At 43.3% G+C, this 25,025-nt stretch overlaps 1 protein-coding gene across 8 annotated transcripts in view; it reads right to left on the bottom strand.

Moving 5' to 3' along the window:
* Positions 1 to 484: 484 nt before the first annotated feature.
* The window catches only part of LOC143766038 (MARVEL domain-containing protein 2-like), a 43,860-nt gene continuing 19,319 nt past the window's right edge, over positions 485 to 25,025 (bottom strand). For 2 of the 8 annotated variants that reach the window (XM_077253401.1, XM_077253389.1), the window contains one exon: positions 2,520 to 5,228. In XM_077253401.1, coding sequence (XP_077109516.1) covers positions 5,115 to 5,228 — 114 coding nt within the window. In that variant the 3' untranslated portion in view covers positions 2,520 to 5,114. Of the gene's footprint in view, positions 976 to 2,512; positions 5,229 to 25,025 lie in introns of those variants that run through there. The other 6 variants (XM_077253436.1, XM_077253427.1, XR_013213504.1 and 3 more) reach the window with 5 other exon arrangements.

The raw sequence follows: 25,025 nt of genomic DNA, 5'->3' as shown, positions 1-25,025 counted from the left end.
CTGCTGCTGGGTTGTTGCCCTCCTACGGCCCCCTCCACATCTCCTGATGTGTTGGCCTGTCTTCTGGTAGCACCTCCAGCCTCTGGACACTACGCTGACAGACACAGCAAATCTTCTTGCCACAGCTCGCATTCATGTGCCATCCTGGATGAGCTGCACTACCTGAGCCACTTGTGTGGGTTTTAGAGTCCGTCTCATGCTACCACGACTGTGAAAGCACAACCAACATTCAAAAGTAACCAAAATATCAGCCAGAAAGCATTGGTACTGAGATATGGTCTGTGGTCCCTACCTGCAGAGCCACTCCTTTATTGAGTGTGCCTTTATAATTGCCAATAATTTCCATCTGTTGTCTATTCCATTTGCACAACAGCATGTGAAATTGATTGTCAAACATATATATATACATATATATACAGCTATGGCAAAAATTAAGAGACCACTGAACTGTTTTATAAAAATCAGCTTCTCTATATGTCTGACAGCCATTCCATTCCAGTGTCAGTTGAATTCCAACCAGAGTACACCTCATTCTACTTAATGTGCTTCTGATTAGGTGGTCAACTGAACCAAATCTTGTTTAATGAAGGAAAGTATAACAACACTGCTGTGGTGTTCACAATCCTCTTGCAATAGGACAAGCTGGATGGCAAAGCATGTGCTAGTAATATCCTAAAAGTAATAGAAATGAAAAAATAACTTTTAACCATGCCAAAGGAGTTGAAAAGAAAAGTCTTGAATGAGGAAAAGAAGGGTTCAATTCTGGCTTTACTAGCAGGGGGACACAGTGAGCATCATGTTGCCTCCATCCTTAAAATTTCTAAGTTGGTAGTCCATTACAACGAGGTCAAGTAGCAGACTTTGGGGACAACAAAGCCACAGACTGGCAGAGGGTGAAAACAACTCTCCACTGACCGGTATGACTGTCATCTTATTCGAATGTCACTCAGTAACGGCAGGATGACATCAAGTGACCTATAAAAGAAATGGCAAATGGCAGTTGTGGTGAAGTACAAGGCAAGAACAGTTCGTAACAGGCTCCTAGAGGCAGGACTCAAGTCATGTAAAGCTAGAAAAAATCCTTTCATCATTGAGAAGCAAATGAGAGCCAGGCTGAAGTTTGCCAAATACAATAAGGATTGGACCATAGAGGACTGGAGTAAGGTAATTTTCTCTGATGAGTCTAATTTTCACCTTTTCCCAACACCTGGTGGTCCAATGGTTAGACGGAGACCTGGAGAGGTGTACAAGCCACAGTGTCTTGCACCCACTGTGAAATTTGGTGGAGGATCGGTGATGATCTGGGGATGCTTCAGCAAGACTGGAATTGGGCAGGTTGTCCTTTACAAAGGACGTATGAATCAAGCCCCATACAAGGTTATCCTGGAAAACAGTTGATTCCTTCTGCTCAGGCAATGTTCCCCAGCTCTGAGTACTGGTTTTTCCAGCAGGACTATGCGCCATGCCACACAGCTAGGTCAATCAAGGTGTGAATGAAGGACCACCACATCAAATCCCTGTCATGGCAAGCACAATCTCCAGACCTGAACCCCACTGAAAACCTCTGGAATATAATCAAGAGTTAGATGGATAGTTGCAAACCACCAAACAAAGAACTGCTTACATTTCTGTACCAGGAGTGGAATAAGGTCACACAAAAGCAGTGTGAAAGACTGGTGGAAAGCATGCCAAGCTGTGATTACAAATCATGGTTATTCTACAAAATATTGATTTCTGAACTCTTCCTGAGCTAAAACATTAGTATTGTTGTTTTTAAATGATTATGTTATGAACTTGTTTTTGTTTTGTTTTTTAATTATTTGAGGTCTGCAAGCAATGCATTTTTTTGTTATTTTGACCATTTCTCATTTTCTGAAAATAAATACAAAATTTATTGCTTGGAAATTCGGAGACATGTTGTCAGAAGTTTATCGAAAAAAGAGCAATTTACATTTTACTCAAAAATATACCTATAAAGAGAAAAATCAGACAAACTGAAAATTTAGCAGTGGTCTCGTAATTTTTACCAGAGCTGTATATATGTATTCTATGTGTATATACCTATTCTATCTATTCTACTTTAAGCTGTCAGTGTGATTTTACTGTACGCGGACATGATTTGCCGGCTTTTCAAAGGACACCGGTGCGTAAAAATCGGACAGCACTCGCATGGTCCGAGTGCTGCGCGACTTTTTTTCTCACACCCATAGGCTTGCATTAGCGAGTCTCGGTGACAATCACAGCATGCTGCGATTTTACACGCACGTAGAATACGCCGGAGAAAAAATGCGGTGATGTGAGCTGCCCCAAAGATTAACACTGGTCCGAGTGCTATGCAATGTTTTCTCGCATAGCACCCATCCGTATTCTATGATAGTGTGACCCTGGCCTTAGTGTTCAAATAGAAAGAGCCATCAATTGCAGGAGCAGACACAGGCAGAAGAGGCCCCTGAACAAGAGCAGTATATGGATCATTTGCAGTCCAATACCTCTTCATAAAGCACAATTTCACCTGCTTTGGAGGTGGCAGTGGCCCCCTTACCTCCAGGGCCCTTTGTGTGGCTGTACAGGTTGACAAATGGTATGTCCTCCCCTGGGCAGTTGTGTTGTCTGCAAATATCTCACTCAGCTTTCATGCTTTGCGCGTTGAAGACAATTCTCAGGTTGAATATTACAAGATTTCAGTTGTCAAATTATTTTAAGTAGTTTAACAACAGGACCGTCGCAGCATCAATATATACATTCATGGGGCATTAAAGTAATTATATGTATGTAAATCATTAAGCAGATAAGAGAAGGTCATTTTGTTACAAGCAGATAACGACGATTTTTTTGCATAACGCTATTTAACAGGCCTATTGAAAAAATAATGGCATGTATGCATCAAAATATAGATGTTTATGAATGCACATCATAAATTAGTAGTGACTTCCTCACTTTCTGAGTGCCACTAATACACTGTGTTCTAAATTATTATGCACAAAGAGTTTAGGAGTGATAAGGTTAGAATTTTTTTGTTTGTCATTTAAACTCATTGTTGGTGATGTGTGTCAGGGCTCTTTATATCACTGAAAGCAATTGCAGATACCTGTGTTTGGCAGGTGTGTCCAAATAAAGGCAAGACTACTTAAGAAGGCTGTTCCACATTGATAAGCAGCCTACATTTTTTGCCAAAATGGGAAAGAAAAAGGATGTGTCGGCTGCTGAGAAGCAACAAATTGTGGAGTATTTAGGTCAAGGCATGACTACAATCAACTTTGCCAAGACACTTCATCGTGATCATCGCACAATCAAGAAGTATGTAGCTGATTCCCAGCACACGCGTGTGCTTGCTGATAAGGAAAAATTGAGGACTCTTTCCAACAGGCAATTGCGTAAGGTTAAAAGAGCAGCTGCAAAAATGCCTTGTAATAGCAGCAGACAAGTTTCTGAAGCTGCTGGTGCCTCCAACGTCCTCGGAACAACAAGATGCAGGGTCCTTCAGAGGTTTGCAGCTGTGCGTAAGCCATCCTGTCGACCACCTCTATCCACTGCACACAAGCAGAAACGGCTCCAGTGGGCCAAACGATACATGAAGACTGACTTCCAAACTGTTTTGTTCACCGATGAGTGCCGTGCATCGCTCGATGGTCCAGATGGATGGAGTGGAGGATGGCTGGTTGATGGACACCCCATGAAAACACGGCTAAGGCACCAAAAAGGAGGAGGTGGAGTAATGTTTTGGGCTGGAATCATGGGGAGAGAGATTGTCGGCCCCTTTATGATCCCTGAAGGGGTAAAGATGAACTCCATAATCTATGTGGAGTTTCTAAAACAACACTTCCTGCCATGGTTCAAGAGGAAGAACCGTGCTTTCCGCAGCAAGATCATTTTCATGCACGATAATGCACCGTCTCATGCTGCAAAAAACACATCTGCATCTCTGGCTGCTATGGGCATAAAAAAGGACAAACTTATGGTGTGGCCACCATCTTCCCCTGACCTCAACCCCATTGAGAACCTCTGGAGCATCATCAAAAGGAGTGTCTGATGGCAGGAGGCAGTTCACATCTAAGCAATAGCTCTGGGAGGGTATTCTGTCCACATGCAAAACAATTGAAGCAGAAACCATCCAAAAACTGACAAATTCAATGGACGAGAGAGTTCAGAAGCTTCTTTCGAACAAGGGGTCCTATGTGCAAATGTAACATCACCTAGAATAAAGTTTTCACTTGAAAACTGTTTGATTTCATTTTGTAATAAGCTAATAATGCTTATAACTTCACAATTGACCATTTTTTTGTTCAAAATAAAAAAAAGGTTGAAAACTCTGCTGTGCATAATAATTTGGAACATGCATTTTAAGTGTTTATTTTTTTTTAAAAGATACTGTTTTCATAGGCAGTTTGTTCCAAAACATTGCAATTATACTAGAATAGTAGATGACTGTAAAATAACAATGACTGCAATTCAGATAGGTAATTTAGAGAAAATATGAGGAAATATTATTTGCATAATAATTTGGAACACAGTGTACTTTTGAATTCCATCGTCATAGCTTAAAAGGGTTCTCTGGCTTAGAAAACACATCTTTATATAAATTATTAGGTAATTCAGGATTTAAAGAGGGGGATTACTTACAGTGTAAAATTCTTTCTTGGTCAGAATGGAGAGTGGTTAGAAAAGGGGACCTGTCTTGTCCTGCACCAAAAAGACAGTCCTGTGATTTGAGTGGACCTTTACTACTATGTTTCTCCACAGATAAAAGCTAATTGCTTGAGGATCAAGCAGCTGACTATCAAGGGATCCTTCTAACAAATAAGTGGAGAACCCCTTTAAATATTTTATAAATTAAATGCATTGCTCTGGTAATAAATATCTATTTATTCATTACGCAAATTGAAATCTGGTTTGGCTCTTATCCTATGTCATGTGACAAGGCTCGCTAAAGGGTCGACATTGACTGTTAGGATTGCTACTTCCAAAAGGTGGCACTAGAGTTCTAGTCCTCTTCGTCTCTGAAAAGACAATTTGCATATTTCCCAGAGGAGCATTGCGTCTTTAACTCTCCTCATCTTGACATGCTTAACATGTCACTCTCCGCATGGAGAAACGATATTTATTCATTGTGATGTTCAGAAGTACACAGATCCTAAATGTTGATCGTATGCTTGAATCTGTTTTTTGATGTGGGTCAATTTCCCCTTCAAATAGATGCAGCGTTCCCTTTTTTCCATAAATGCAGGGTCCTGAGGGAAACAAATAATGAGTACAATTTTCTTATGGTACATCATAAAGCTTTCTGACTTTTATATACATTCAGCCATTTTCTTCCCAGCCTATAAAAGACAGGAGCTGCTTCTGGAAACAGATGACTACAAATTCCTAGGAATGTTTGACTGCACCAAAGTTCACAACTCAATCATCAGATCATTCTAGCTTCAATAATGAGACTGGTGCTGCCTGGAAATTGTATCGTCCATTTTAGAATTTGTTCATTGTAAATTAAAGGCAACCTGACATGAAATTAATACTGCCCGAATCACCAGCAGCTTAAATCAGAAGTTGTTGCGTTATTGCAGCCTAGTATGTTTTATTCGGAAACGCTGTGGCATTTCAGGGAAAACATACTTTGAAATGGGGGAAATTAAATGTTTGGTACACTGCTATTTTGGCAAGTTTTAGCACCTACAAAGAATGGAGAGGTCTGCAAATTTTAACATAAGTGCACTTCAACTGTGAGAGACAGAGGCTCTAGAATCCAGAAAATCACATTGTATGTTTTTTACATAATTCATTTGCATTTTATTACAAGAAATAAGTATTTGATTCAATAGAAAAACAGAACTTTATATTTGGTACAGAAGCCTTTGCTTGCAATTACAGAGGTCAGATGTTTCCTGTAGTTCTTGACCAAGTTTGCACACACTGCAGCAGGGATTTTGGCCCACTCCTCCATACAGATCTTGTCCAGATCTATCAGGTTTTGGGGCTGTTGCTGGCCAACATTGAGCTTCAGCTTCCTACAAAGATTTTTCTATTGGGCTCAGGTCTGTAGATTGGCTAGGCCACTCCAGGACCTTAAAATGCTTCTTACGTAGCCATTCCTTAGTTGCCCTGGCTGTGCGTTTCAGATCATTGTCATGCTGGAAGACTCAGCCACGACCGATCTTCAATGCTCTTACTGAGGGAAAGAGTTTGTTGGCCACAATCTTGCGATATGTGACCCTATTCATCCTTCATTCAATACTTTGCGGTCGTCCTGTCCCCTTTGCAGAAAAGCACCCTAAAGTACAATGCTTCCCCCACATGCCTCATGATTGGAATGGTGTTCTTGGGGTTGTACTCATCTTTCTTATTAATCCAAACACGGGGTGTGGAGTTGATGTCAAAAAGTTCTATTTTGGTCTCATCTGACCACATGACCTTCTCCCATACCTCTGCATCATTCAGATGGTAATTGGTGAACTTCAAACGAGCCTGGATATGTGCTGGCATGAGCAGGGGGACCTTTGCGTGCCCTGCAAGATTTTAAATCCATGACAGTGTAGTGTGTTACTAATAGTAATGTTTAAGACTGTGGTCCCAACTCTATTCAGGTCATTGACCAGGTCCTCCTGTGACCTTTCTCAGAATCATCCTTACCCCACGAGGCAAGATCTTGCATAAAGCCCCAGATCAAGGAAGACTGACAGTCATCTTGTGTTTCTTCCATTTTCTAATAATTATGCCAACAGTTGTTGCCTTCTCACCAAGCTGCTTGCCTGTCGTCCTGTAGCCCATCCCAGCCATGTGCAGGTGTACGATTTTGTTCCTGGTGTCCTTAGACAGGTCTTTGGTCTTGGCCATGGTGTTGAGGTTGGAGTGTGATTGATTATGTGGACAGGTGTCTTTTATAAATGTAATGAGATCAAACAGGTGCCATTAATGCAGGTAAAGAGTCCGGAGCAGGAGTGCGTGTTAAAGAAAACTAACAGATTGGTGGGCTAGAGTTCTTGGTGATCAAATACCTATTTCATGCAATAATATGCAATTTAATTATTTAAAAATCATACAATGTGGTTTTCTGGTTTTTTTTTTTAGATTGCCTCTCACAGTTGAAGTGCACTGATGATAAAATTTACAGACCTCTCCATTCTTTGTAGGTGGGAAAACCTGCTAAATCGTCAGTGTATCAAACACCGTAATATATGTATATATACAGTATATATATATATATATATATATATATATATATATATATATATATATGTACATACATATATTCGAAAGCTTCTCTTATTCATTATAATGGTAATTATGGACAGCATATAAACTTCACACTGATGCTATCTGTGTGCTGTCCATTATTGTCAGTAATCTGTAAAATCATATTTTGTATTGCTCCAACTGCAACATGTGAAACAAAATTAACCCATTATTTTTAGTGCACAGTGAGCTGCATCAAAAAATAATTATATACAATTTGGGATGACCCACTAACAAGTCCAGAAACGTAACTTTTATTATGGATTAAAATAGTGGGGTAATTCTATACATGAAACGTTTTGTCCCTATATTGCCTAAACGATTCTAATATAGTGTAGAGCCAATTGCCAAATATCTCTTAGGCTGCTTTCACACTAGCGTCGGTATGGGCCCGTCGCAGTGCGTCGGGCCGACGTACCAACGCATGCTATGAAATAAATGCCTGACGTGGGCAGCGGAAGCAGTCTTACGACGCTCCCACTGCCCCATTGCGAGGTCCGGGGAGGAGGGGGCGGAGTTTCAGCCTCGCATGCGCGGTCGAAAATGGCGGACTCGACGCACAAAAAAAGGTACATGTAACTTTTTTTGTGGCGGCGGTCCGCCAAAACACGACGCAACCGTCGCACGACGGTTGCGACGTGTGGCAATACGTCGGTAATGTAAGTCTATGGGGAAAAAACGCATCCTGCAGACAACTTTGCAGGATGCGTTTTTTCTCCTGAACGACGCATTGCGACGTATTGCAAACGACACTAGTGTGAAAGTAGCCTAAGTGACACCCCCGGGTGTCAACACGATAAGGCAGATAGGACATATATCTCTGTGGTTTGTCCCGAGGAAAAAGCAGGTGTACTTTGAAACGCGTTGAGTAGTGTTGAGCATTCCGATACTGCAAATATCGGGTATCGGCCGATATTCGCTGTACCGGAATTCCGATACCGAGCTCCGATATTTTTGTGATATCGGAAATCGGAATCGGAAGTTCCTATAAGTTCCCAGGCGTGTGCGGTGCGTATGGTTCCCAGGGTCTGGAGGAGAGGAGACTCTCCTTCAGGCCCTGGGATCCATATTCATGTAAAAAATAAAGAATAAAAATAAAAAATATGGATATACTCACCCCTCCGACAGACCCTGGACCTCAGCGGTGCAACCGGCAGCCTCCATTCCTAAGAATGCAGTGAGTGTAGGACCTGCGATGACGTCGCGGCTTGTGATTGGTCGCGTGAGCGGTCACATGAGCGGTCACGCGACCAATCACAAGCCGCGACGTCATCGAGGGTCCTTCACTCTGCATTCTTAGGAATGGAGGCAGACGCTTGCAGCGGTGACAGCCAGGGCTCGTCCGAGGGTGAGTATATCCATATTTTTTATTTTTATTCTTTATTTTTTACATGAATATGGATCCCAGGGCCTGAAGGAGAGTTTCCTCTCCTTCAGACTCTGGGAACCATCCAGGATCACTTCTGATATTTGTGTCCCATTGACTTGTAGTGGTATCGGGTATCGGTATCGGCGATATCCGATATTTTTTGGATATCGGCCGATCCAATCCGATACCGATACTTTCAAATATCGAAAGGTATCGCTCAACACTAGCGTTGAGTAAAAACAGCATTTGAATTTGTACATTTTCATTTTGCACAAATGGCTGATCTGTGGGGTGCCAGGTGTCAGACCTCCACTGATTTGATGATGATCACCTATACTATGAATATATAAATCCTGGGTAGCCCATTTAAAACTATCACGTAATGTTTCCCGAAATTAGTCAATTTACTTTACTTATGCCAGTGACTTATAAAAAAGTCTTGACTATGTTCTTCTACAAATTGGAAATTGTATTGAAACAACAAGACCTTCAATTCCATGTTGAGTCAACAGTACCAGAACAGTATTACACTAAAATATCATTTAAAAGAATGCTTGGAGAACCACATATATTTTAAGATAACATTGATTATCCAGAGATCTAAATTTCAGTTTCATTACAAACTATATAAATATCTATATATACAGTATATATATAAGAGGCATCATGCTTACTCGCTAATCCCGCCGCCTGCACAGTAGCTCCGCCCCCACACATCACCACACATAATCCCGTCCCCACCCCATTACCACACACAATACCGCCCCCCACCACATTACCACACACAATCCCGCCCCCCACCATATTACCACACACAATCCCGCCCCCCACCACATTACCACACACAATCCAGCCCCCCACCCCATTACCACACAATCCCGCCCCCACCACATTACCATGCACAATCCTGCCCCCCACATTACCACACACAATCCTGCCCCCACCACATTGCCACACACAATCCCACCCCCACCCCATTACCACACACCATCCTGCGCCCAGCACATTACCACACATAATCCCGCCCCCCCACCACATTACCACACATAATCCCGCCCCCCCACCACATCACCACACATAATCCCGCCCCCACCACAACACCGCAGATAATCCTGCCCCCCACCACATCACCAGACATAATCCCGCCCCCTACCACATCACCAAACAATCCCGCCCCCACCACATTACCACACATAATCCAACCCCCTACATCACCACAAATAATCCCGCCCCCCACCACATCACCACACATAATCCCACCCCCCACCACATTACCACTCATAATCCTGCCCCCACACCACATCACCACACATAATCCTGCCCCCCACCACATCACCACACATAATCCCACCCCCTTACCACATTACCACTCATAATCCTGCCCCCCACACCACATCACCACACATAATCCTGCCCCCCACCACATTACCACACATAATCCCGCCCCCCACCACATCACCACACATAATCCCGCCCCCTTACCACATTACCACACATAATCCCGCCCCCCCACCACATTACCACACATAATCCCGCCCCAAACCACATCACCACACATAATCCCACCCCCCACCACATCACCACACATAATGCCACCCCCCACCACATTACCACATATAATCCTGCCCCCCACCACATTACCACACATAATCCCGCCCCCCACATTACCACACGTGGCTCCGTCCCCACACATTACCACACGAGGCTCTGTCCACACACATTACCACACGAGGCTGCATCTCCACACATTACCACAGGAGGCTCTGTCCACACACATAACCACACAAGGCTCCGTCCCCCCACATTATCACATGAGGCTCCGTCCCCACACATTACCACATGAGGCTCCGTCCCCACACATTACCACACGAGGCTCTGTCCTCACACATTACCACACGAGACTGCGTCTCCACACATTACCACACGAGGCTCCATCCCCACACATTACCACACAAGGCTCTGTCCTCACACATTACCACACGAGGCTCCGTCCCCCCACATTACCACATGAGGCTCCATCCCCACACATTACCACACGAGGCTCCGTCCCCACACATTACCACACGAGGCTCCGTCCCCACACATTACCACACGACACGAGGCTCTGTCCTCACACATTACCACACGAGGCTCCGTCCCCACACATTACCACATGAGGCTCTGTCCTCACACATTACCACACGAGGCTGCGTCTCCACACATTACCACAAGATGCTCCGTCCCCACACTTTACCACACGAGGCTCTGTCCTCACACACCACACGAGGCTCCGTCCCCACACATTACCACACGAGGCTCCGTCCCCACACATTACTACATGAGGCTCTGTCCCCACACATTACCATACGAGGCTCCGTCCTCACATATTACCACAAGATGCTCCGTCCCCACACTTTACCACACAAGGCTCTGTCCCCACACATTACCATACGAGGCTCCGTCCTCACACATTAACACACGAGGCTTCATCCCCACACATGATTATTATTGTTATTAACTTCATTATAAATTAATTTACCACTTGCATAAGCGCTATTGAATGTTGTCATTATTTTCTTTAGTTTAATCACTAGCATCGTTAATTAGATAGCAATGAGCGTGCCGAGCGTTAGCTGGCTGGAAACATCTAGTATATTATATAAGGCTACGTGCACACATTCACGGAAAGGGTGCAGAATTTTCCTGAGAAAATCCTGACTACTTTCACAGGAAATCCGCATGCGTATTTTTCACATTTTTTTCATGTGTTTTTTGCACGGATTTTTTGCGTTTTTTTCCGGAGCTTCCCAATGCAATAAATTCGAAAAAAATCCGCAAAATTAAAGAACATGCTGCCTTTTTTCCACGATACATTTTTATCGCTGAAAAAACGCAACATGTGCACAAAAATTGCGGAATGCATTAAAAATGATGTGATGCTTAATGTATGCATTTTTTAAGCATTTTTGCTGCGGAAAACCGCTGAAAAAACGCGCAAAAAACACGAAAAATCCGGAACGTGTGCACATAGCCCAAATGGTCTGCTTTTTCCCCCAGGAACTGTACCAATGTTGTCCATGGCCTGTGCTAGGTATTGCAGATTGGCTCCAGTAAAGGAGCTCTCTGACATACAGTAGGAAACCTATTTTTGTATATACCCACCTATAGAATTCTGAATTAATAGTGAGGGGACTTTTGATCAGGATCAATATGTATTGGTTAGAGTCGAGGGCAGTTACAATCAGTGTCTCTAAGGGAGAAAATGCCTTGTCAAAGCTAGGAACAAAAAAACAAGGAGCCAATCACGTCAGTTTTTAGATATTACTGGCCCGAGATTCATCTTGGCCTCCTGAACCCAGCCCTAGGACTCATTCAGATGTCCATGTTCTATCTGTGGTTTTCACAGAGAAGTACGCCTGCGCAGATATGGTTATAAACACAATCTGGGCTACTGCCTGGGGCCCGGGTCTCCAGGAGGCCCATGGCCAGGTTGCCTTCATTATAACTGTCTCCTAGTAGGGAGCTTTCCTAGTACTCCACTGCCAACAATACAGCAGAGCTCTCGTCGTGTCTGCTGTGACGTACCAGCGCAATTACATTATCAGATTTCCCAGGTGCTGGTGTGCGCCAGCATATACGCATTGACTACCGGTACAAATGGAGCCTCAGGGACCAGAGCAGAGCACCAGGGGAATGAGATCAAGGTGAGTATGTTTTTTTCGATTTTTTTTAAATATGTGTACGGGATGTGTGCCTATATATGTGGGCTATGTGATGGCTTATACTGTATATAGTGGGCTATGTGAGGGCTTGTACTGTATATAGGAGCCTATGTCAGGGCTCATACTCTATATAGTAGACTATGTGGGGCTCACGCTGTGTATAGGAGGCTATGTACCAGCTCATACTGTATCTATCTAGCTGTGTGGGGTCTCACACTGTATGTAGGGGGCTGTGTGTGGGCTCATACTGTAAATAGGATGCTATATGGAGCTCATTCTCTATATAGTGATCTATGTGTGGGCTCATACTGTGTCTAGGGAGCTATGTGCGGGCTCATACCGTATATAGAAGCATTCGTCCTGTATATAGGAGTTATATGGGGACTCATACTGTATCTAGGGAGCTATGTGCAGGCTCAGACTGTATATAGAGCCTATGTGAGTGCTCATACTGTATATAGGGAGCTTTGTGGGAACTCACACTGTATACAGGTGGATATATGTGGCCTCATACTACAGGTATGGAGCTATGTGGGGGCTCATCCTGCATATAGGTAGTTATATGGGAGTTCATACTGCATATAGGAGGCTATGTGAGGGTTCATATTGTATGTAGGGGCAGTGAGTGGCCTCATACTATAAGAACGAGGCTACCAAGGGGCTGTATATAGGAGGACTGTGTGGGGGCTCATATTGTATATAGGGAGATGTCAGCATACTTAATTCTGCTTAATAATAAGTTATACAATTAATATTAAAAATAATTATAATTGATATGTTAAGAATAATATTGAGCAGAATTAATTTCAGCCTATTGAGTCAGCCTCCACAAGAGTTTCAGGGTCTCATGTGGGAAAATTTTTTTCTATAGTGCTATGTTATGTATAGTGCTGTACATAAGGGAAAAATTTGCAGACATGCTACGAGCGGCACTATCTCTGTCGTTTTCCATTTACAGATATGCACCAGAGCACCTGCGTGTTACTCACATGCCCTGTCACATGATCTACCCTCAGATCATCTGACATATCACATGAGACATTGGGTTCCTGGAGGAGGGGCCCACACCTTCTAAACTGCATGGGACCCTGGATACTCTTAATCCACCCCTGGCTGTAAGAGATTTCCAAATCATTGCATTTTTATTTTCTTTAAATTTAACACATCATCCCAACATTTTGGAATTTGGGTTGTACACGCATTTGAATAAAAATATAAAATTACCTCCAGAGGTATCCTTAAAGGGAATCTGTCAGTAGGATAAATCCTCCTAGCATAGCTGGGAAGGACAGTGTAAAATCCCAGCTCTGCAGTGTCTGATCAGAAGCACCTATATGGTTTCTCTAAGAAGCAGGAAATTGTATCATTTTGGGACCAGCCAAGATGAAAGCTGTAGCTGAGAGAGATGTGCCAGGGTCTGTTTTTCTGTTCTGTTTAGTTAGCGCCTGGACAAGGCTAGGGATTTATATTTATGATTTTGTTTTTGTGCTGTGAAACCTGTGGAAAGCAATAAAAACTGCACGTGTTTGGACCAAAACTGCAGTGCCTGTGTGAACGCTACCTAAGGCCTAATGCCTTCCAGATAGAGTGAATCCCTACACCTCCTTATCAGCTTATATGGGCATTTAGGTCATAGGAAGCTGAATAAAATGATACTTTGATATCTATGATCCGATGTCTTATGTAGTGCAGCGGTAGCACTGTGCAGTGATGAGGCAGTGGCCCAGCAAAGTTCAAAGCAAAACGTCTCTTTAATGTTCAAGTCATATAAACACAGCACACGATATCTTCTGGATCGCTGCCGGGTACATATCCTCTGGATTACAGTCACTAAACACGCCAGTCAACCTCTGACCTGTTACCGTGGGTGACAGCTCCACCGTGTTAATGTCTCTTTACTCACAGCATTACACAGTACACGATATCCTCCGAATCACAGCCGGGAACCATATTCTCCAGTTTACAGGCACTAAACATGCCAGTTCACCTCCTGAGAAAAGTTGCCATGGGCGACTGCACCTCTGTGTACACTGTGGGTGCCAGGCTTTTCAGCTGCCTTTGCCATTTGGCTCTGCTGGCCTGTAGTGCCTCACACAGGTGGAGCTCTGCATAGCCTCCCACTCTGTACTTCTGCCAACACCAGACTGACACTAACTCTGAACCTGAAACACCCAAACCCTATACTGCAGGGTTTTAGCTAGCAACCTGTAGCCTTCAGCCACATGGAAAACCTGGACAGGAATTAAATGGACTGCACAACTACCATTCTGCAGTCTGTTTCAAAACACAAAAGCCCCAAAAATCTGCCTTGGACAACCAGAATGTTCAAGACCTATATTCACTTTAGTCTGCATTGCAACCACAGCTACAACTTTGACTGCAATGCACTCTAATGGCCTTAATACGCCTCCGTGCGCATCCTGGGGGGAACATACAGTGACCCTCACATGTAACACCAGTCACTGCCTCACACTTATTGCAGAGAAATCCAGGTTTTCTATTATGTTAATGAGCTGTTAAGATCTATGAGCCTAACACTGATCTGCATGAGAATCGGCACCCACAGCTTATTTTAAATAACAAGGGATGTTACCAGTGTGAACCAAATAATGACTAAGGGTACCGTCTCACAAAACGATTTACCAACGATCACGACCAGCGATACGACCTGGCCATGATCGTTGGTAAGTCGTTGTGTGATCGCTGGGGAGCTGTCACACAGACAGCTCTCCAGCGACCAACGATGCCGAAGTCCCCGGGTAACCAGGGTAAACATCGGGTTACTAAGCGCAGGGCCGCGCTTAGTAACCCGATGTTTACCCTGGTTACCGTCGTAAATGTAAAAAAAAAAAACAGTACATACTCACATTCCGGTGTCCGTCAGGTCCCTTGCCGTCACCGCTGTGCTCTGCTTTCACTTTACGGCCGTCAGTCAGTCAGTGCGGGAAGCAGACAGCAAGGGACCTGACGGACACCGGAATGTGAGTATGTACTGTTTTTTTTTTTTTACATTTACGATGGTAACCAGGGTAAACATCGGGTTACTAAGCGCAGCCCTGCGCTTAGTAACCCGATGTTTACCCTGGTTAAAAGCGAACGCATCGTTGGATCGGTGTCACACACACCGATCCAACAATGACAGCGGGAGATCCAGCGACGAAAGAAAGTTCCAAACGATCTGCTACGACGTACGATTCTCAGCAGTGTCCCTGATCGCTGCTGCGTGTCAGACACAGCGATATCGTAACTATATCGCTAGAACGTCACGGATCGTACCGTCGTAGCGACGAAAGTGCCACTGTGAGACGGTACCCTTATACTTTGCTCTCATAATCACATGCAGCTCTGCAGTGAGATCAGAATTTACAGAGTACAGCTAACACAGTACAGCTAACTTGCACAGGACATAGGACAGCAGAAGTGAAATTTGTCTCATTAAAAAAATATTTGCAACTGCAGTCCTCTCAAAGAGCTTCAGCTTTTATCTCACAGGCATCCAGTGTGGGGGGAAGGCAGTACAGCATAGCTGACAGCCATGTGAGAGGACAATTGCAGCTTCTGCAGATGTGTTTGTAAGGAGACAAAATTCACTACTGTTGTCCTGTTTTAGCTCTGATCTCACTGAAGAGCAATGTGTGATTATGAGAGTAAAATGGCACTCACTACATGTCTCATACTGGTAATGCCCCCTTTAATTTAAGTTCTGCAGGCAGTTTCTCAGGGCTATTTATGTTCGGCCTATAGATCTTAACAGCTCATTTGCATATAAGTAAAAAAAATGTGGATTTCTCTGGAACAAGACATCAGATTTCAGATATCAAGATATAATTTTATTCAACTTTCTATGACCTGGCCAAATTTGTGCTCTAAAAATCAAATAGTGCTCCTTCCTTTACAAGCTCTATGTGCTCAAACGTTAGTTTTTGATCACATATTGGATATTACAATGTTTGGGAGTAGTTGTGTAACCAATTGTGAGATCCATTTTCTCCTATTGCTCCTTGTAAAAATTACACATGTGCGGATAAATATTTTACTTGAAATAAATGAAAATTTTGACACATCAGATTTGAAAAATAGGAAGTGGACATTAACCCCCACAACCTTAGACGTATCCATACATCCTGGTTAGGAAGGACATTGGACACGACTCTGTGCCGTGTTGGTTGTTCAGCAAATCTGACAGCTGACTCGTAGCTCTCACTGCCTGGAATGTGCCCACACCGTTCCCACCAGTTTAGCCCCTTAAATACTGCATTTGATGTTTAGAAGTCAGAAAGAGGGCTCCCTCTTCCCTACAATTAGTGCCCCCATGACATCATCGCAGTAGTCACGATGACATCCGGGTCAGCAGGGCTAGCAAGCTTATTAGATCATATGCAGAGCTTTGTCTAACAACCTTGTGTTAGAGCAGAAAAAAGTAAAAGTCTCAAAGAGGAACAAAGTAAAAAAAAGTAGTAAAAAATGGTAAAATTATTTTCTAAAAAAATCACAAAATAATAATAAAAAGAATATATAAAAATAATATTTTGTGCCCATAAATAAGTAAAGATGAACAATAAAAGTACATATTTGGTATTGCCATGTCCAGAACGTACCAACCTACAAAACTGTCACACTAGTTGACCCCTTCAGTGAACACCGTGAAAAAATAAATAGAAAATGAAGCAAAAAATAAGCTTTTTCATCATACCGTCAAACAGAAAGTGGTATAAAACACGATCGTAAACGTAAATAAAAAAGGTCTAGCTGAAAACGTCATCTTGTCCTGCAAAAGACAAGCCACCATACAGCTCCATCAGCGGGAAAAAAAAAAAGATAACGATTTCAGAATTCAGCAATGCAAAAATAATTATTTCTTCTATAAAATAGTTTTTATTGTGTAAAAGCATTAAAGCATAAAAAAATTATATAAATGATGTATCACTGTTATTGTACTGACCCGAAAATAAAGCTGCTTATCAATTTTACCACACGTAGAACGGGATAAAAAATACCCAAATCACTATTCCTGAATTGCTGTTTTTTGTTTTTTCTACCTCTCAAAAATTGGAATAGAAAGTGATCAAAAATGTTATATGCTGAAAATAGTACCAATTTAAAAATGTCAACTCTTCCCGCAAAAAACAACCCCTCACATGATTCTGACTGCAGAAACAAGGAAAAAATATAGCTCTCAGCGTAAAAAATAGAATAAAAACAATTCTTCACCTGCTGGTAATGTGTTCATTCTGCCTACCAAAAGATTGCGGTAAGGCTGGGTTCACATTTATCCTGTGCTCTACACTGAGCACGTACACTGGGTTCTCCATGCAAATCTCTGAAATATGTGATTCAGACAGAATCCCAGATGGAAGATTCCCTATAGTGTGGCAGATGGTGACACTGTGGATGCTGTCTTGCCTATGATCCGGTGGTGTAAGTCTTTTTAGGCATGCATAAAAGCGCAGTCCGCCACAGTTTTGTGCATTCTGAAAAGAAGGCTACAATTGAACAGAGGCCAGATGGAGTCCAGAGTAATTCTGCTGCCTAATTATAGTGAATGGATTCCTCAAAGGTTTCATCTGATTCACGCCATTCGGAAATTAGAATAGAAACATCAATGCAAGAGCTCAGCTGCGTAGAGAACAGGATAAATGTGATAAAAAATGTTATTTAAAATGTTCCCAATAAAAGATTCAACTCAATCTCCCAAAAAAAGCAAGTCTCCACTCAGGTCCGTCATCTGATAATGGAAAAATAGGGAGCTTGCATGTTACTGGTAGTACAAAGGGTCTAGATAAGCACTATGGCTCCTCGAACCCCAAAAGAAATCCATAAAATTCTGCACTCCCAAATCCAACTGCCCATCTATCTTTTGAGCCCCACAGTGTGTCTAAACCACATTTCACATGTTTGGCATTTCTGTGGCCATGAGAACCTGCCTAATTTATGGATGCATGTCTCCAGAAGCATGAGCTGGACATAATGTACTGGTCACTACAACATATTGGCCACGACAATAGCAGATTTGCAATTTTCACTCAGCAACATCCACTGCTGCTTGTTTCTGGAAATCACAACTACATTTGTAGATAAATTCCCAAAGGGGTATAATTTCCAAAATGAGGAAGATATTCTGCTCTTCTAGTACTTATGGACTCTGTATATGGCATCTGCAAACTATTCTAGGAAAATCTCTGCTCCAAAAGGCAAATAGCACTTTGCCCCTCCTGAGTCCTGCCGTGTGGCTAAGCAGTACTGTACAGCCAAATATTGTGTATTTCCATGGTCAGCAGAAATTGTGTGACAAATTTTGGTGCCATTTTTACAAATTGCCCTTGTCAAAATATAAAATCTGAGGCTAAAGCAAAATTTTTGTGGTAAAAATGTAATTATTTTTTCTTCACTGCCCAATGGTGTAAAATTCTGTGACACACCCGTGGTGTCAATAAGATCACTGCACCCTTAGATGAATTAGTTGAGAGGTGCAGTTTGGGGTCACTTATGTTGGGTTCTGTTGTTCTGACACCTTAGGGGCTCTTCCAGTACTTCCAGTAGGTTATGGCACACGCAAACCATTCCCAAAAAATCTGCACTATAATATAGTACTACTTCCCTTCTGAGATTTGCACTGTGCCTCAAATGTACATGGTGGCCCATGTATATGGATACACCTATATGGATACACCTAAATAAAATAGGAATGGTTGGTGATATCAACTTCCTGTTTGTAGCACATTAGTATATGGGAGGGGGGAAACTAAATTCAACTGTCAAATTCAGCGTGCTGATCTGGCATCAGTTGAACATCCCTTCAGCGGATATTAGCTACCCACAAATGGCACCCTTACAAAATCCAGCTGCTGCAGCATCTCAACGAGGATGACCCAGATGGGCACGCTGAATTTGCAGAATGGGCAAAGCAAAAATTGGAACAGGACCCTCAGTTTACACAGAACATTATGTTAAGTGATGAGGCAAACTTTTTCTGGTGGGCCATTTATATGGATACACCTAAATAACATGGGAATGGTGACTGTTTTCTTGTGTAGGGTGTCTTTCATTGTAATCTGCTGCAATGACCCTGATACTGCGTTCACCAGACATCAACACAATTTCTATCTGCTCCTCACGTGTTTACCTCTGCGACATGTCAATGGCTGTAAACAAAGAGAAACTCGTAAATAACTCATGAAAGAATGAAGTTACATTTAAACCAAGCACATCATTGTTTTTCTTGTGAAATTCTCAATAAGTTTGATGTGTCACATGACCCTCTTCCCATTGGAAAAGAATAAAGATGGATCCAAAATGGCCGACTGCAAAATGTGTTGTGAACTCTATTTTTGGGCTCCCTCTAGTGGTCACAAGCGGTACTGTGTAGTGTTGTCTTTCTGCAGGTTGCAGCATCAGCTGGTTCATTATCCTTGGTTGGTTTCTTATTTAGCTCACCTGGATACTCAGTTCCTTGCCTGCTATCAATGTATTCAGTGCTCTTCAGATTCCTTGTGGCTACCTTGCTCCCAGTCTCTCCAAGACAAGCTAAGTTTTTGTTTGATCATTTTTTGATTATCAGCGTTCATTATGTTTTTAGTCCAGCTCACTAAAATGTGATTTCCTCGCTTGCTGGTTGCTCTAGGAGACTGAGTTTCTCCCCCCACACCGTTAGTTGGTGTGGGGGTTCTTGAAATCTCAGAGTGGATATTTTGTAAGGGTTTTTTACTGACCGCATAGATTCCCTTTTCTATTTTCTGCTATCTAGTATTAGTGGGCCTCATTTGCTGAATCTGCTTTCACACCTGTGTATGTGCCTTCCTCTTACCTCACCGTTATTATTTGTTGGGGGCTTCTATATCTTTGGGGATTATTTCTCTGGAGGCAAGAGAGGTCTTTCTTTCTCTCTAGGGGTAGTTAGTTCCTCAGGCTGGCTCGAGACGTCTAGGATTTTTAGGCACGTTCACCGGCTTTTTCTAGTGTGTTTGGATAGGTTCAGATTTGCGGTCAGTCCAGTTTGCCACCTCCCTAGAGCTTGTCCTATGTTTGTTACTTAGCTGGAGTAATTTGTGATCCTCAACCACTAAGGATCATAACAGTATAGCAGGCCTAAAAGTGTTTAATGCATCGCAGAAGTGGGATAAAAAGAAGACCTGAGTACATTTTCTTTTTTTCCCTCCCGCTTTTCCTTTGCTGCAGTCTGTTTAGCTTCTTTCATCCCCTTGAACTCTGAGTGGTTTTGAGCTCAGCTGCAGACATGAATGTTCAGACTCTGACTTCTAGTGTGGATCATCTTACTGCATGGGTGCAAAGTATTCAGGATTTTGTTATTCGTAGCCCTATGTCAGAACCAAAGATACCCATTCCTGAGTTGTTTTCTGGAGATAGATCTAGGTTTCAAAATTTTAAGAATAATTGTAAGTTATTTCTATCTTTGAGACCTCGTTCCTCTGGTGATTCCGCTCAGCAAGTTAAAATTGTTATCTCCTTGTTGCGTGGCGACCCTCAAGATTGGGCTTTCTCTCTGGCGCCAGGAGATCCTGCATTGCTTAATGTAGATGCATTTTTTCTGGCTCTTGGACTGCTTTATGAGGAGCCTAATCTTAAGAATCAGGCAGAAAAAGCGTTGCTGGCTATCTCTCAAGGTCAGGATGAAGCAGAGGTGTATTGTCAAAAATTTCGGAAATGGTCGGTGCTTACTCAATGGAATGAGTGTGCCCTGGCTGCAAATTTCAGAGAAGGTCTTTCTGAGGCCGTTAAGAATGTTATGGTGGGGTTTCCCACCCCTACAAGTCTGAGTGATTCTATGGCTTTAGCCATTCAGGTTGATCGGCGTTTGCGGGAGCGCAAATCTGATCATCCTTCGGCGGTATTTTCTGGACAGAGACCTGAGTCTATGCAATGTGACCGAACTCTGACCAGAATTGAGCGACAAAGTCATAGACGTCAAAATGGGTTGTGCTTTTACTGTGGTGATTCTACTCATGTTATCTCAGCATGCTCTAAACGCTTAAAAAAAATCGCTAAACCTGTCACCATTGGTACTATACAGCCTAAATTTATTTTGTCTGTTACTTTGATTTGTTCTTTGTCGTCCTACCCGGTTATGGCTTTTGTGGATTCGGGTGCTGCCCTGAATCTGATGGATTTGTCGTTTGCCAGGCGCTGTTGTTTTGTCCTGGAGCCTTTGGAATTTCCTATTCCTCTGAGGGGAATTGATGCTACGCCATTGGCTGAGAATAAGCCTCAGTATTGGACGCAAATGACCATGTGCATGACTCCCGTACATCAGGAGGTGATTCGCTTTCTCGTTCTGCATAATTTGCATGATGTTGTCGTTTTGGGTCTGCCATGGCTGCAAGCATAATCCAGTTTTAGATTGGAAAGCTATGTCGTGTCAAGTTGGGGTTGTCAGGGTATTCATGGCGATACTCCGTTGGTGTCTATTGCTTCTTCCACTCCTTCTGAGGTCCCTGAGTTTTTGTCTGACTACCAGGAGGTATTTGATGAGCCCAGGTCCAGTGCCCTGCCCCCTCATAGGGATTGTGACTGTGCTATAAATTTAATTCCTGGTAGTAAATTCCCTAAGGGACGACTTTTTAATTTGTCTATACCTGAGCATGCCGCGATGCGGAGTTATATAAAGGAGTCTTTGGAGAAGGGACATATTCGCCCATCCTCTTCCCCTCTTGGTGCAGGATTTTTTTTTGTGGCCAAGAAGGACGGTTCTTTGAGACCTTGTATAGATTATCGTCTTCTGAATAAAATTACAGTCAAATTTCAGTATCCTTTGCCACTATTGTCTGATTTGTTTGCTCGGATTAAGGGTGCCAGTTGGTTCACCAAGATAGATCTCCGTGGTGCATATAACCTTGTGCGCATTAAGCAGGGAGATGAATGGAAAACAGCATTTAATACGCCCGAAGGCCATTTTGAGTACTTAGTGATGCCTTTTGGACTCTCTAATGCTCCTTCTGTGTTTCAGTCCTTCATGCATGACATCTTCCGAGAATATCTGGATAAATTTATGATTGTTTATTTGGATGATATTTTGGTCTTTTCTGATGATTGGGAGTCCCATGTGAAGCAGGTCAGGATGGTGTTTCAGGTCCTGCGTGCTAATGCTTTATTTGTGAAGGGCTCAAAATGCCTCTTCGGAGTACAGAAGGTCTCTTTTTTGGGTTTTATTTTTTCTCCTTCTACTGTGGAGATGGACCCAGTCAAGGTCCAGGCTATTCATGACTGGACTCAGCCCACGTCTGTTAAGAGTCTTCAGAAGTTCTTGGGTTTTGCTAATTTTTACCGTCATTTCATCGCTAATTTTTCTAGCGTGGTTAAACCTTTGACGGATTTGACCAAGAAGGGTTCTGATGTGACTAATTGGTCTCCTGCGGCCGTGGAGGCCTTTCGGGAGCTGAAGCACTGGTTTTCTTCAGCTCCAGTCTTATGTCAGCCAAATGTCTCTCTTCCCTTCCAGGTCGAGGTTGATGCTTCTGAGATTGGAGCAGGGGCTGTCTTGTCGCAGAGAAGCTCTGATGGCTCTGTGATGAAGCCATGTGCTTTCTTTTCAAGAAAGTTTTCGCCTGCCGAGCGGAATTATGATGTTGGTAATCGGGAGTTGTTGGCTATGAAGTGGGCATTTGAGGAGTGGCGACATTGGCTCAAAGGAGCTAAACATCGTGTGGTGGTCTTGACTGATCACAAAAATCTGATTTACCTTGAATCTGCCAAGCGCCTGAATCCTAGACAGGCTCGTTGGTCGTTGTTTTTCTCCCGTTTCAACTTCGTGGTCTCATACCTGCCTGGTCCGAAGAACGTGAAAGCTGATGCACTTTCTAGGAGTTTTGTGCCTGACTCTCCGGGAGTTTCTGAGCCGGCTGGTATTCTCAGAGAGGGAGTGATTTTGTCTGCCATTTCCCCAGATTTGCGACGAGTGCTGCAGAAATTTCAGGCGGATAGACCTGACCGTTGTCCACCAGAGAGACTGTTTGTCCCGGATAGATGGACCAGCAGAGTTATTTCCGAGGTTCATTCTTCGGAGTTGGCGGGTCATCCTGGGATTTTTGGTACCAGAGATTTGGTGGCTAGGTCCTTCTGGTGACCTTCCTTGTCGCGGGATGTGCGTTCCTTTGTGCAGTCTTGTGGGATTTGTGCTCGGGCTAAGCCTTGCTGTTCTCGTGCCAGCGGTTTGCTTTTGCCTTTGCCTGTTCCGAAAAGGCCTTGGACACACATTTCCATGGATTTTATTTCGGATCTTCCAGTATCTCAGAAAATGTCTGTCATCTGGGTGGTGTGTGAACGTTTTTCCAAGATGGTCCATTTGGTGCCCTTGCCTAAGTTGCCTTCTTCCTCCGATTTGGTTCCTCTATTTTTTCAGAATGTGGTTCGCTTGCACGGCATTCCTGAGAATATTGTGTCTGATAGAGGATCCCAGTTTGTGTCCAGGTTTTGGCGGACCTTTTGTGCTAAGATGGGCATTGATTTGTCTTTTTCGTCAGCCTTCCATCCTCAGACTAATGGCCAAACCGAGCGAACTAATCAGACGTTGGAAACTTATTTGAGATGTTTTGTTTCTGCTGATCAGGATGATTGGGTGACTTTTTTGTCTTTGGCCGAGTTTGCCCTTAATAATCGGGCTAGTTCTGCTACTTTGGTTTCACCTTTTTTCTGCAATTCTGGTTTCCATCCTCGTTTTTCCTCGGATTAGGTTGAGTCTTCTGACTGTCCTGGGGTGGATTCTGTGGTGGATAGGTTGCAGCAGATTTGGAACCATGTGGTGGACAATTTGAGGTTGTCACAGGAGTGGGGATTTGGTGTGGCTGTCTTCTCGGTATGTTCCTATGAAGGTCTCCTCTCCTAAATTCAAGCCTCGCTTCATCAGTCCTTATAAGATCTTGGAAATCCTTAACCCGGTGTCTTTTCGTTTGGATCTCCCAGCATCGTTTGCCATTCATAATGTGTTCCATAGGTCTTTGTTGCGGAGGTATGTGGTACCTGTGGTTCCTTCTGTTGAGCCTCCTGCTCCGGTGCTGGTCGAGGGCGAATTGGAGTACGTGGTGGAGAAGATTTTGGATTCTCATATCTCTAGACGGAGGCTTCAGTATTTGGTTAAGTGGAAGGGCTATGGTCAGGAGGATAATTCCTGGGTTGTCGCCTCTGATGTTCATGCGGCCGATTTGGTTCGTGCCTTCCACGCGGCTCATCCTGATCGCCCTGGGGGTCTTGATGATGGTTCAGTGACCCCTCCTCAAGGGGGGGGTACTGTTGTGAACTCTATTTTTGGGCTCCCTCTAGTGGTCACAAGCGGTACTGTGTAGTGTTGTCTTTCTGCAGGTTGCAGCATCAGCTGGTTCGTTATCCTTGATTGGTTTCTTATTTAGCTCACCTGGATACTCAGTTCCTTGCCTGCTATCAATGTATTCAGTGCTCTTCAGATTCCTTGTGGCTACCTTGCTCCCAGTCTCTCCAAGACAAGCTAAGTTTTTGTTTGATCATTTTTTGATTATCAGCGTTCATTATGTTTTTAGTCCAGCTCGCTAAAATGTGATTTCCTCGCTTGCTGGTTGCTCTAGGAGACTGAGTTTCTCCCCCCACACCGTTAGTTGGTGTGGGGGTTCTTGAAATCTCAGAGTGGATATTTTGTAAGGGTTTTTTACTGACCGCATAGATTCCCTTTTCTATTTTCTGCTATCTAGTATTAGTGGGCCTCATTTGCTGAATCTGCTTTCACCCCTGTGTATGTGCCTTCCTCT

The sequence above is a fragment of the Ranitomeya variabilis genome, chromosome 1 (assembly GCF_051348905.1).
Source record: "Ranitomeya variabilis isolate aRanVar5 chromosome 1, aRanVar5.hap1, whole genome shotgun sequence".
NCBI lineage: Eukaryota > Metazoa > Chordata > Amphibia > Anura > Dendrobatidae > Ranitomeya > Ranitomeya variabilis.
This window is presented reverse-complemented; position numbering and strand designations above follow the sequence as displayed.